We start from the raw sequence: 12,915 nt of genomic DNA, 5'->3' as shown, positions 1-12,915 counted from the left end.
GATTGAGCTCGATCGGAATGAAATTTCAATCGGATTGAAGGGGGTGGTTTATTCCTTTTCTAATACGATTGAGAGTGCATGTAAACACTCGATCGGATTGAACCCCGAAACTGAAAGGACTGCGCATGTGCAATGATTCAGAAATAGCGTAATGATGTATGACGCGCGGAACGAAAAAAAAAATTCTTCCTTTTGAATAAAGGAATTAAGTGTTGTATAAATGCGTGGTCCTGTCATTATAAAACTCTCCTTTCACTCGGCAACTGTGAAGTGGAGCAGGACAACCTCTCACCAGTCCTTGTTTTGGATTCTCATCCACAGGCAACCCGTTTTGGGCGCGGGGAGGGGCATTTTTACTGCGTGATAAATATGAGCAGCACTGCACAGCACAGCGGTTTATATGTATATTTATTCATAAATGGATACATATTAATTCTGCTGTTAAAAACAAGTAAAGAAACCGTGTAGGAATGTGGTTATGTGCAAACAGTGAGAAACTCTATATTTGTGCAGTGTGCGCATGTAAATAAAAATCAATTCTGATTTGAAGCTTGTGACATATAAACACGCACATCAACCCGTTCACTTTCTTTAGCGTTCTTGTAAACACTACATTCAGATTCATCAATCGGAATGAATTCAGTCCGATTGAACCAAAAATTGTGCATGGAAACGTAGCCACATACAGCTCACGAAATCAGGCTTGTGCTGTGTGTAATCTATTGTGCAACAATTGCACATTTGTAAAAACACAAATGCAGTGCATGATCAAACATTTAGGTGAGATAAATATATATTTTTGAAAAATGTCTAAAAAATGCCGCCCTCCACCCCTATTCATTTGGGGCCCTGAATAAATGTCTAAAAATCCTGATTGGATCATCACTATAAATAATTCTACATGATAAAAAGAAGGCTTTAAAAAGATCAGTATCGGTGATCGTATCGGCAGATACTGCTTTCTGTGATCGGCCTCAAAAATCCTGATCGGAGCACCCCTAATAAAAACCTTATATAGAGTTACGTTTGATTTTTTCCTAAAATTTGAAAAAACTGAAAAATTCTCAAGAAGAACTCAAAAGGGTTCAAATGGGTCTCTTCTAGAGACTTCAGCATCTCAGCACAGTACTTAAAGGAGAGCACTCACCTGTCACTGGGGCTTCTATGTCCAGGAGGTTCTTCTCCGAACGGAGGATTGCCGCTCCCTCGCCAATTAATCGAAGTGCCACACTCTCTTCCACACGCCCCTCTTTAGTGAGGTGGGCCTTCAGAACATCTACTTTGGGTTTGCCCTCACTGTCAAACACCTCTTTCACAGTCAGTCGGTGACTTGGGGGAAACGGGACAGCTGGAAGGAAAAAAGACAGAAAGGACTTTCATTATGCTACTGTTGGTGGTAACCAAAAACACAGATATTTTCTGACAAATAAATACAATATCATTCATTCAATATAACTCAAAATACCAATATCCAGTAGTTCCAAAGATTGTCTTTGCTATTAATTAATCAGCAAAAATAATAAATTGGTCGACATAACATCCATTAATTATAATAACTGACATAAAAAGACATCATTTGAAATAAAAGACATTTTAATAGTATACAAACAAAGCACGTTCAGTTGACAGTGGTAACTCCTATACAATAACACACACAAATATACACCCAAACACAAGCAGCATGCCATCTAGTAAGGACAAATGGGCATTTTAAACAAAGCTAATTAGGGAAATGGGAGATTCGGCAAAGCATTAAAAAACATTTTGTGGTTTGGAAGCGGTAATTGTATTACATTTAAGATAAATTCAGGCAATTATTGAAGTACTGTGGTGATTTTTTTCTGTTCCTTTCTATGCTGTAATGTATTGTGAATTCTGTATTAACAGCATCTTGATTCCCTCCTCTCCAATTATCCTCCATTTATTCATAAGAAATGGGTAGAAAATTATCTAGAAAATAAAGTAATACGATCAGCAACGGGCCACCTTTGATAATATTTTTCAAACACATTTAATAATACACAGCTATTTATCAGTATTTTTCAGTATCGTTGATATTGTTATAATTTCATTACTGCTCAAAAAAATTAAATGAACACTTAAATCACACATTGGATCTCAATGATCGAAATATTCTAGTTAAATATCTTTACTTCTTACATACGTAAATTGTGTAATTCGTTAATAATTACAAAAGTAAAAAGCTGAATTTACAGTCTGATCCAACTTGGGTGAATTTTATCACAGCAGCCCATAATGTAAATCAGTAGTGTGTACAGTCCCCATGTCCCTGTATTCACTCCCGAAACATCTAGGCATGCTCCTGCTGAGATGCCAGACGGTGTCCAGGATGTTAGTAGCAGATCCTTTAAAGGGATTGTTCACCCAAAAATGAAAATTCTGTCATTAATTATTCACCCTCATTCCAAGCCCGTAAGACCTTCATTCATCATTGAAACACAAATTAAGATATTTTTGATGACATCCGAGAGTTCTCTGACCCTCCACAGACAGCCCATGTGACATCAGTGGTTCATCTGTAATTTTACGAAGCTACGAGAATACTTTTTGTGCACAAAGAAAACAAAAATAACAACTTTATTCAACAAATGTTCTCTTCCTCATCCCGTCTGCCATGGCGGGCTGCCATTTTGGAGAGTATCACTACGCATGCGCTTGCTCTCCTCTAAATGTAAACAATTAATGTGTGTGCTGCTGCTTACGTTGAACACGCATGCACTGTGCCTTGTTTACATGTTGAGAACAGCATGCGCATGCATTGTTTACATTTAGAGGAGAGCAAGCGCATGTGTCGTGATACTCTCCACAATGGCAGCATGCCGTGGCAAACGGGATGAGGAGGAGAAGAATTGTTGAATAAAGTTGCAATATAACAAAGAGTGAAAAATTTAAGGGGGTCTGAATACTTTCCGTACCCACTGTATATTGTAGTAATTGGGCGGGTTTTGTAGCGAAAACCTGGCAACCCTGCACCAGACAGAGCTGTCGGCGATTCTTCCTATTGTAAAGTCATGCAGTGTGTAACCTCCTGTCGTCGTGCCATCGTGCAGTGTGAACACAGCAACAACTGAATGCTACCCCAGATAGTCGTTCAGTGTGAAACCAACAGTGACGCGACGTCTTTGAAAATCGTGCAGTGTGAACTCGGCATAAGTTGAGAGGTGGGGCCTCCATGGATCGGACTTGTTTGTTCAGCAAATCCCACAAATGCTCGATTGGATTGAGATCTGGGGAATTTGGAGGCCAAGTCAACACCTCAAACACCTCAAGCTTCTCAAACCATTCCTGAACAATTTTTGTTATGTGGCAGGGCGCATTATCCTGCTAAAAGAGGCCACAGCCACCAGGGAATACCGTTTCCATTAAAGGGTGTATATGGTCTGCAGAAATGCTTAGGTAGGTGATACGTTTTAAAGTGACATCCACATGGATGGCAGGACCCAAGGTTTCCCAGCAGAACAAAGGTGATTTGCAAAGATTCATTAAAAAACCTTACACTCACTTCTTCTGGAGGTGAAGCTGGATCACGAATGATTTGCGCGAAGGTAGACGCATTTAGGTAGATCAGGGTGCATTCCCTTCAGAAACAAATGTAATCCACTGCATCTTCAGCGGCTCAGATGTCGGGAGTAAATGACGACTGCTATGTTCATTATTACATCCAACAACAACCTACCTCAATCGCTTAGGAGTCATTCTTGTCTACATCTGCTCCGGCGGTGAAACAATGGTGGACTGATGACAGCTCACTCAGGGCAGGTCTAAGGTAAGACACCAGTCCAGTCTGTGCTGAAATGCTACTGTCAATCAAACAATCGTGGGCGGGGCCTGTCAGTGTGATATCACACTAACAGGCATCTGAGATCGGCTCGATTTGAAAAAAGAGGAAATGATTTAACAAGATTAAATCTTTATCATTATAGGGTGGTTGTGTACACACACTGCCAACACACATTTCAGTTCAAACAACTTGTAAAAGTGCATGTCGCATCCGATGACCCCTTTAATAAAAAGGATGTAAACACTGTAACCAGAAGTGCACTCAGTACAATCAAGCATGTCTGTGCACACTGGGAATCATACTTCTTCAAATGAAGACAAGGTAGTGCTAAGTTTAGAAGTGATCACAAAAAAGGAAAATGTAAGACTGTCAATGTTGTTGACATATGGCATATGAACAGGTGATATGAAAAGATAATCAATGTGTGAGTAACTCTTGTGATGAGCTGAAAAAAGTGTAGTCCTTAACATCATTCTTAATCACCATTTATCACATACATTACCTTGTTCATGAAGTCATGAAACATTAAAGTGCCCCTATTATGCCATTTCCAGTATTGCCTTTCATGCAGTGTGTAATGTAGTTGCATGTGAATGTAAATGATCTGCAAAGTTGCAATTTATTGTCTCCCAAATTAAAGAATCGACTCTGAACAGCTGAAACAAGTCGTTAGTAGTAAACAAGTCAAATCCCACTTACACATTTGCATAATGTGCCTATGTTCTACGTTGGCCGGCCGCAAACAACTTGACCCGCCCACAAACACGACATTCTACTGACGACTGCTTCTCTAATCTCGGGGAGTTCAATGCAGGATTCACAAAATGCTTGCTGTTGAAAGATGAATCAACTAATCATTTGAGAATCGCTTGAAAAATTAGGTGCTATTAAATGCATATTTTGAAAAAACGAAAGCATTTTTTGACCTTGCATGCATGTAATCCTATTGTAGGAGACTCCCAAAACAATATTAGGAACCGTAAAAATGGCATAATAGGGCCACTTTAAACTGGGACTTGTAAAATAAGGCAACGTGTACTGCATTAAAGTCACCACCTATCACAGGGTGGTAGTTGTTGAGACTCAGTATAATGCTGGTAAGCTGTTGATAAAACAAACATGTTCGTTTGGAGCATATACTGAGATAAACATGCATTTAATATCCGAGCATGTACTGAGAACATACTCAATGCAACTATGTGCATCACCCTTGAAATTTTTTTTGGAAAAGATAAGGTGCTGGCTTTACTTTTCTTAGTTTGTGCTTAAACTACTTACGAGACATCGTCAATATATGATAATATCGTCATATCGCCCAGCCCTAAATCACATCATTACTCACATGGCACAACTGATTGGTTTGTTTTCACATCAGCAGCCAATGAGCTTGCTGCACAACATTCAAATACTTGGCTAGTACTTGCTGTAGCAGTTGCAGCGTGCTTCAGAAAGCATCTGAAATCAACATCTAAGATAAGTGAACATTCTTTTACTCAATTTCACTGTGCATACTATGTGGTCTGGTTGATTAATTTTTAAATGAGCAACCATAAACAAGTATTAAACTAAGCGTTGTGTTTAACAGTCTTTTATTCATATGCAGGAGCAAAATATTAAGCATATAAACAGTAGCATTCACGCAACTGTGTTTATACAGCTGCAGCAACAAGTAGTCTATCATATGTAATTGCAGTGAGGACACGCAACAAGTTATGCACATGAGAACAGGTTTACATGAAATAAGCATTTGTGTTTGTTTACACTTTAACCAGGGTTCACCATATTTAGCTGTGTAATCTCACTGTCACACTGCTTATTTCTAAAGCCAATGTTTACATTAGCTGTGCTAAGCTTGCGGTTGATTTCAGACACTCAGCAGTGTCTGAGTCACACTCTTTTTATCGCTCCTAATGGCTTTACTATACAAATAAGTGTATAAAAGTTATGTCAATGACAATTATCAAATGGCTTCATGAAATTTTACTTCAGGTGTTTTTTTTTTAATCTCATCAGCTTGCAGTCGGCATGGTAGCACAGGCACACATAGCCATAGGCTATTAGTGTTAAGCCGGTCAGCGTAGTAGCCAAAGCACACATAGCCATAGGCCACTAGTGTTAAGCCGGTCAGCATGGTAGCCCAGGCACACGTAGTTATAGAGCATAGTTACAGTGTTAAGCCGGTCGGCATGGTAGCCAAGGCACACATAAATTGTACTGATCTGCTTATGTGGGGGTGTTCTATCCTGTCCTTTTTTCAAATTCTTTCCATGTGGATATATGCATCTCCGCTGATGCAGCAGTTTACAGTATATCTCACACTCAGCAACATGCATATATATTGGCTTATCTTGTCCATTTCTGTGTCTCCTGCTTTGTTGGGGGGTTATTTTATATATAGCATGTCTGTGGATGTATTGGCAGTAGCAAATCTCGGTACTTGCTCTGCAGCAGCAGCAGCAGCATAACAGATCTATTCCACCAAGACCAACAAATTAACATTGCCATGTATATTACCATGCTAAACTCTCAGAGAGTTGTCATGACAGAAATGCAAGGTTCTGTCATGAAACTATGGATGGCGCAGGCCGATTCTCAGCTCTATCTGATATGCTCTATCTGGTTCTAACTCAATCTGATATAATCACATCACTACTTACGTGGTGCAGCTAATTGTTTTTTCACATCAGCAGCCAATGTGCTTGCTGCTCAACATTCAAATACTTGGCTACAGCTTGCTGTAGCAGTTGTAGCGCACTTCAGAAACCATCCACCTTCCCCAGCTCCACCTGTATAGATCTGCTATGGGGTGATTTCATGTATGTAATATTATTAGAGATGCACCGATCAACCGGCCAGGGACCGGAATCAGCTGGTTTTCCGCATGACCGACCCAGACCAGTGACAGACGACCGGCCTGAATCGGCCAGTCTGACGATTCTGAGCCGGTCTGTTTCGACGTCACACTTACAGCGACTGATAATGTATTTATGTCGTGCCAGATGAGGCTTGCGCAGCCTGAGTGAGTGTGTGAGAGAGACTCGTGCAGGAATCAAAACAAATGAGTGCAACAGCACACACAGAACGTTATAGATGCATACTGCGGGAGTAAAAAAAAAAAAAAGTATAATATATGATTTAGGTACACAACATTGCTTGACCAAAATGTTTCAACACGATTGCAATGTGATTTAGTTCAATGTGAATTGAACTAAATTGAATTGAATTGAATTGAACTGCGATTGCAATGTGAATAGTAGTTCAATAAACAAGAAGTTAAAATTAAGTGACTTATATTTTATACACAATATTGACTGCTTTTGCTCAATTTCGCTGATGAAAATAGTTCCAATCAAAGCCACAGCAGAACTGTTTTGTGTCTCTTAGCAACACAGCGGTGTTTCGTTACTGAATGAATCCATGTTTTTGAACTAATCAAATGAGTCAATGATTCAGTAACCCATGCATAAAGACAGTAGACACTTGCCTCATTTCTGAATGAATCAGCCGTTTGAACGAATCTGTTAAATGAAGGACTAAATTACTCATTCAAACAGTCATTTGCTGCCACCTACTGGTTTGGTTTCATATTTAAATCTGTCATTGCATTTTTCCCAACATTTCTTATTTGTATGTTTAAAAATATTTAAAACATTAATTTTATAAAATTCTTTATACATTCGAAATTTTGCAGTGTAAATGCATTTATGGCACCTCAGCTTCATCAAACGGTCTGTGTAAATACATCTGATGCCACTTCAGATGCAGCTTCTTTGTTTCCTGCAGTGGAAAGATGGAGATTGTTGATACTGATTTCATTTGAATGGTAACATCTCTACAGTTTCTTATTATTCTAACTGAATTAATTTTTATTAATTTGTATTAATATTTGTACTAAATAAGAATTTGATGTGAAAAATGACACATTTAATAAAGTTGGTGAAAAAAAATGACAATTTAAGAAACATAGTGGGAAATTACATCTACCTCTTTTCTAGACACAGAGCACTTTATTTTGAGAGTTGTTGAAATGAGAGAACATCTGTAACTTTGTCCAGATTGGGGGAATTAGAAAAAAAATATCTGCATTAAAAAAGTATGGATTATTTTAAAGTAGTATATATTATTATAAAAAAAGTATAAAACATAATTTTGTTTGTATATGCTGTTAATTATAGTTTTTAGAAAGAAAATCAGAATCTGCAAAAATCGGTATCGGCAGGTCACACAAAAAAAAAAATCGGGAATTGGAATCGGCCAAGAAAATTGCAATCGGTGCATCTCTAAATATTATGGGGATATTTTATATATGTTATATTGGCAGCAGCAGTAGGGCTGCCCCCTAATAGTCAACTAACCATTAGTCGACCAGAAAAGGCTTGGTTGACCAAAATTGTATTAGTCACTTAGTCGCAGAAAAAAATTAAAATTAAAATCCACATGGGCGAAGTCACGCAGATCGTTAATGGCTGGTCTATGTGGTAGTACATTGGGCAGGACATCCAAATGCTTGTCTATCATTCATCACTGCATGACAGATGGAGGCGCCAGTGCCGTCACTCGCTCTTAAAATACTCCGTAATTTTTGGTTATACAGATAAGAGTAATACATCTTTCGAATCTGTAAAGACTCTATGTTTATTTGTGTACACTCACAATAACAACAATATATTGTGTTTTTGTAAAGTAATGAAAGCAAACAGGATGCGCTTTCTGCCACCTAAGTCTCTGTGAACCTGAGCGCAAAACTACTTACATTACAGACATGAAAAATATTTCTATAGAAAGCAAAATGTCTACTTTTAAATAAACCAATTCCAACCAATGGAAAATTTCAGATTTTCAGATTCCAAAATATTCTCAAATCATGTAATCCGTATGAAACATGCATACAGGCGCATCCACGACTGTGGAGATGATGAGTCGGTGTTGGCGAGTTAATCTCTTAAACCGAGAACAAAGAAAGCACTAGTTTATCAATGAATTATCAAAATGTTAATGCAGCCTCCTTACTTGCCTTACAGGAGATACCCCCTGACAATGTAAAGCGCTTTGAGTGCCTAGAAAAGCGCTATATAAATGTAATGAATTACTGTTTTTCTCTGACATATTCATAATCATTACTTCTGCCGGTGTGCTGTGGCAAGCTTTAGGTGTGTGCTTGAGCGTTTATCAGGCAATGTAGGCAATTAGAGGCTCATTATTATGATTTAAATTGTTTATTAATAAATGTGCGATTAGTAGACTAATGCTTCAAATGAACTAGTCAACCAGAAAAATCTTTTCAGACGATGTCTACAGTAAAACATCGCAATGGACGATGACATCGGTGGGGGGGGGTTAGGGGGTGTGCCCGAAGCATGAATCCGTATTCAGAAAGGCACAGAAAACAAATAACGATTGATATCGGTTGCCTGTTACATTACAGCACAAAAAAATTTCACTTACCACATAAACAGAGTAAGGAGAGATGACTTGAGGATGATGGCGAATTATTTGCAGATCCTGAGCACCACTGACAAACATCTAATCTTGTAAAATGTGTGGTAAGTACTGCCACTCCATAGTGTAAACAGAGTATGTGAGATTATGAATCTCAAAAGTGAAAAAAAAAAAACGATCGTGCATTCAAAAGCAGTTTCAGTGCCAGGCATAATAGCGGCTCCCTGATGCCCGCAATTCATATACAGTATAATTACCCAATGATATAACTGTGAGAGAAAGTAGGTTATTGAAATATATATTTTCCTCCTATCTTGTATTTATTCCCTTTAGGGGTTCCGTATACACGTCATTTTCTTTCTGAACACAGTATTGGGATGCGGCGGATTGCGGCGGGTATTGGGGGGAGGGGGGATCCCGATGCCGGCTCAACATCATGATATCTATCAGCCATGGACGATGGACGATGGCATTGTCTATCAGCCCAACCCTAAGCAGCAGTATTTCTTACATGCTCACAGCATCATGTCTGTGGATGTATTGGCAGTGGCAAGTCTCTGTACTTGCTCTGCCACAGCAGCAACAGTGTAGCAGATCTATTCCGCCAAGACCAAACACATTAACATTGCCATGCTAAACTCTCTGAGAGTTGTCATGACTAAAAACTAAAAACATCTATTTTGGAAACAATGTACATCACAGTCTTTTAAATGGGATTCCTGTATTAATTCTACAGAAGTCAGTTGTTAAATAATCCAAACATTTAGTTCTTTTAACTGCGCAATTTAAACCATTAACATTCCAAGATACTATATTAAGTTAGCTATATTAAGATGCACTGATTGCAATTTTCTTGGCCGATTACATTTTTTTTTGTAAGTGTGACCTGCCAATACCGATTTTTGCAGATTCCGATTTTCTTTCTAAGTATTATAATTGACAGCATATACAAACAAAAATCTACTTTTTTCAATGCAAAATTTTATTTTCAAAACAAAGAAATTATTCAACATTACACTTTCCCCCAAACTGCACTAAGTTATAGGATGTTCTCTCACTTAAACAGCTCTCAAAATAAAGTGCTCTGTGACTGGAAAACGGAAGAAATAACAATTAACTGAAAATGAGTTGCTGCATATAACAAAACAGATGTCATTTTCCATAATGTTTATAAATGGGCAATTTTATTAACCTTATTAAATGTATGTGTCATCTTTCATGTCAAATTCTTAATTTTTTTATCAATTCAGAATAGTAAGACACTGAGTATTTACCATTCAAATTAAATCAGTATCAACAAACTCCATCTTTCCACTGCAGAGGAAACACAGAAGTTGCATCTGAAGTGGCATTAGATGTATTTACATCGACTGTTTAATAAATCTGAGAGGTGCCATAAATGCATTTACACCACAAAATTGCAAATTCTTAAATAACGTTATAAGATTATTGTTTTAAATAATTTCTTGAACATACAAACAAGAAAAGCTTGGAATAAAATGCAATAATACTTTTAAATATGAAACCAAACCACTAGTAGGTGGCGGTATATGACTGTTTTAATGAGTGGATCATTCATTCAACCGATTCGTTCAAACAGCTGATTCATTCAGAAAGGAGACCGTCTTTACTGAATGGGTCACTGAATCACTGACTTGATTCATTCAAAAATGTGGATTAATTCAGTAACAAAATGCCACTGTGTTGCTCGGAGACACAAAAGTTCTACTGTGGCTTTGATTAGAACTATTTTCATCATTGAAATAGAGCAATACTGTGTCTAAAATATAAGGGCCTGTTTACACCTGGTCACTTCATGTGTATTATCTAATCAGATATCTATTTGATTTGTTAAGACAGTACCATTTACATTTGGCCACATAAATGTGTCCGCAAATTGGATATAAATCCGATTTTCAGTTCCCACACTATATGTAAATTTAATGGAGTTCACATCAACGAAAGTAACATATGCACTGCATTTTATTGATCATCAGCTAATTTCAGAATCAAAGACCGCAATAGGAGAAAAAGCGGCATCAACACTGAAATGATAAGTTAGTCTTACTACTTTTAATTAAGATGATTATGTGTTGAGCATCAGTGACTTACTTTCAGTTTCATTTGCAGCAGTTTGAACGTCGGCTTGCTTAAGAGATAGTCAGCTACTCCTCTGTGGTGATACATGTTACATTAGCTCTATCATATCCAGGTATGACATGTCATATAGCCTATAACACACTCTCACACATTTATTGTAACATTTTGGAAGGAGTAAAAGTTACATATGGAATGCATCCCAGACCACCTCCTGAAGTGGCTTGAGCCATCAGATTTAAATCAGTCTCGAAAGCTTTTTGGAGGGTATTTACACCTGTTTTTTATTTCATGATAGGTTAGCTAGCCGATCAGAGAAAACGCATGAAACAACAGGTGTAAACAGGCCCTACGTCACTTAATATTAACTTATTGTTTATTGAACTACTATTAAACTAATACTAATACTAATAAAATCCATGTCATATTGCAATGACATTGCTGATATTCGGGAAACATCTTGGTCGTGCGATGTTGCTTACCTATATCATATATTATAAAAAAAAATGTATACCGCAATACACTTTGCAACTTTCTGTAAGTTACTTCATGTGTCATGTTGTGCTCATTTGTTTTGATTTTGGTTACTGTAGTCAGGGGAAAAGAGAAGCAGGTTGACCTTATGGATTATTTGGCCAGTGTCTCGAGCTCCTTCACATTTTTTGTACTGTCCCTTCCTGTTACTATTGACAATATAGCTGCAAGCAGCAATTAAACTGTCATGAAACCCCTGTTTCAGCACCGGTTTGTTCTCACCACAGTTTTAAAAAATGCTACAAAAGTGGGCATGGTGCGATGTGGAGTGGAGTAGAGGTCTGCATTCCCGCGGGAACCACGGGACCCGACCGAATTTTTTGCGCCACGGGATTAAATTCCCGAATAAAACGCGGTAGCGGTCGGTAACTCTGGTGTAATTTGAACGGGAGCGGGCGGTCTAAATTGACAATAAAAAATAATGTGGGGTAATGGGTAAGGTTGGGCATCTTTTGATCTTGACTTGAATGGTTTAAAATCACATTGAAAGTGTAGTTTGTTATAATAACAAAGGTGGACTCCAGGCACATTTTCGGTAGGACAAAAACTAGCATTTTATTTAACATGTTAACCCATACCTAGGCTCAGGAATCCAAAATCTATTCCAATTCTGGAATAGGATGCTTAAGATCAGGAATCGTCTACTTGTTATAAAATTTAAATTTTGATTCCTTTTATCGATTCCTTTGTGTGCATTTTAATAACTTTAAACCATTCAAGCACAAGAAGACTCATGCTCTGTTTTCTGTACTGAAAACATAGGGGCATAGCCATCATTTCAGAAATGAGGGGGACAGAAATTTTAAAAAACTAAACAAAAAAATAAAACTTTTGACTTTTGTCTAATTGGCAGGCTTTATTTTTTCTTATGTCTTTTAATTGGCTAAGAAATCAAATACACTGCTGGACGATAACCAATCATTTTTATTCTATAATATTTTTTTCTGCATTTTCCTAATAACAATTTTAGGATTGGCTTATACAAACACATAATAAGGCAGAATAGTTTCTATACTGTAATAAATGTAATTTCAATTAGCACT

At 37.7% G+C, this 12,915-nt stretch overlaps 1 protein-coding gene across 5 annotated transcripts in view; it reads right to left on the bottom strand.

The window, feature by feature from the left end:
• LOC107743942 (serine/threonine-protein phosphatase 2B catalytic subunit alpha isoform) overlaps nucleotides 1-12,915 on the bottom strand; it is a 275,392-nt gene that overhangs the window by 116,055 nt on the left and 146,422 nt on the right. For all 5 annotated transcript variants that reach the window (XM_016557400.1, XM_016557402.1, XM_016557403.1 and 2 more), the window contains exon 2: nucleotides 1,148-1,348. In XM_016557400.1, coding sequence (XP_016412886.1) covers nucleotides 1,148-1,348 — 201 coding nt within the window. The remainder of the gene's footprint in view (nucleotides 1-1,147; nucleotides 1,349-12,915) is intronic.

The sequence above is a fragment of the Sinocyclocheilus rhinocerous genome, unplaced genomic scaffold (genome assembly GCF_001515625.1).
Source record: "Sinocyclocheilus rhinocerous isolate Xijiao unplaced genomic scaffold, SAMN03320098_v1.1 scaffold1549, whole genome shotgun sequence".
NCBI classification, from domain to species: Eukaryota; Metazoa; Chordata; class Actinopteri; order Cypriniformes; family Cyprinidae; genus Sinocyclocheilus; species Sinocyclocheilus rhinocerous.
Note: the sequence above shows the minus strand (reverse complement) of the source record. Positions and strands in the feature narration are given on the sequence as shown.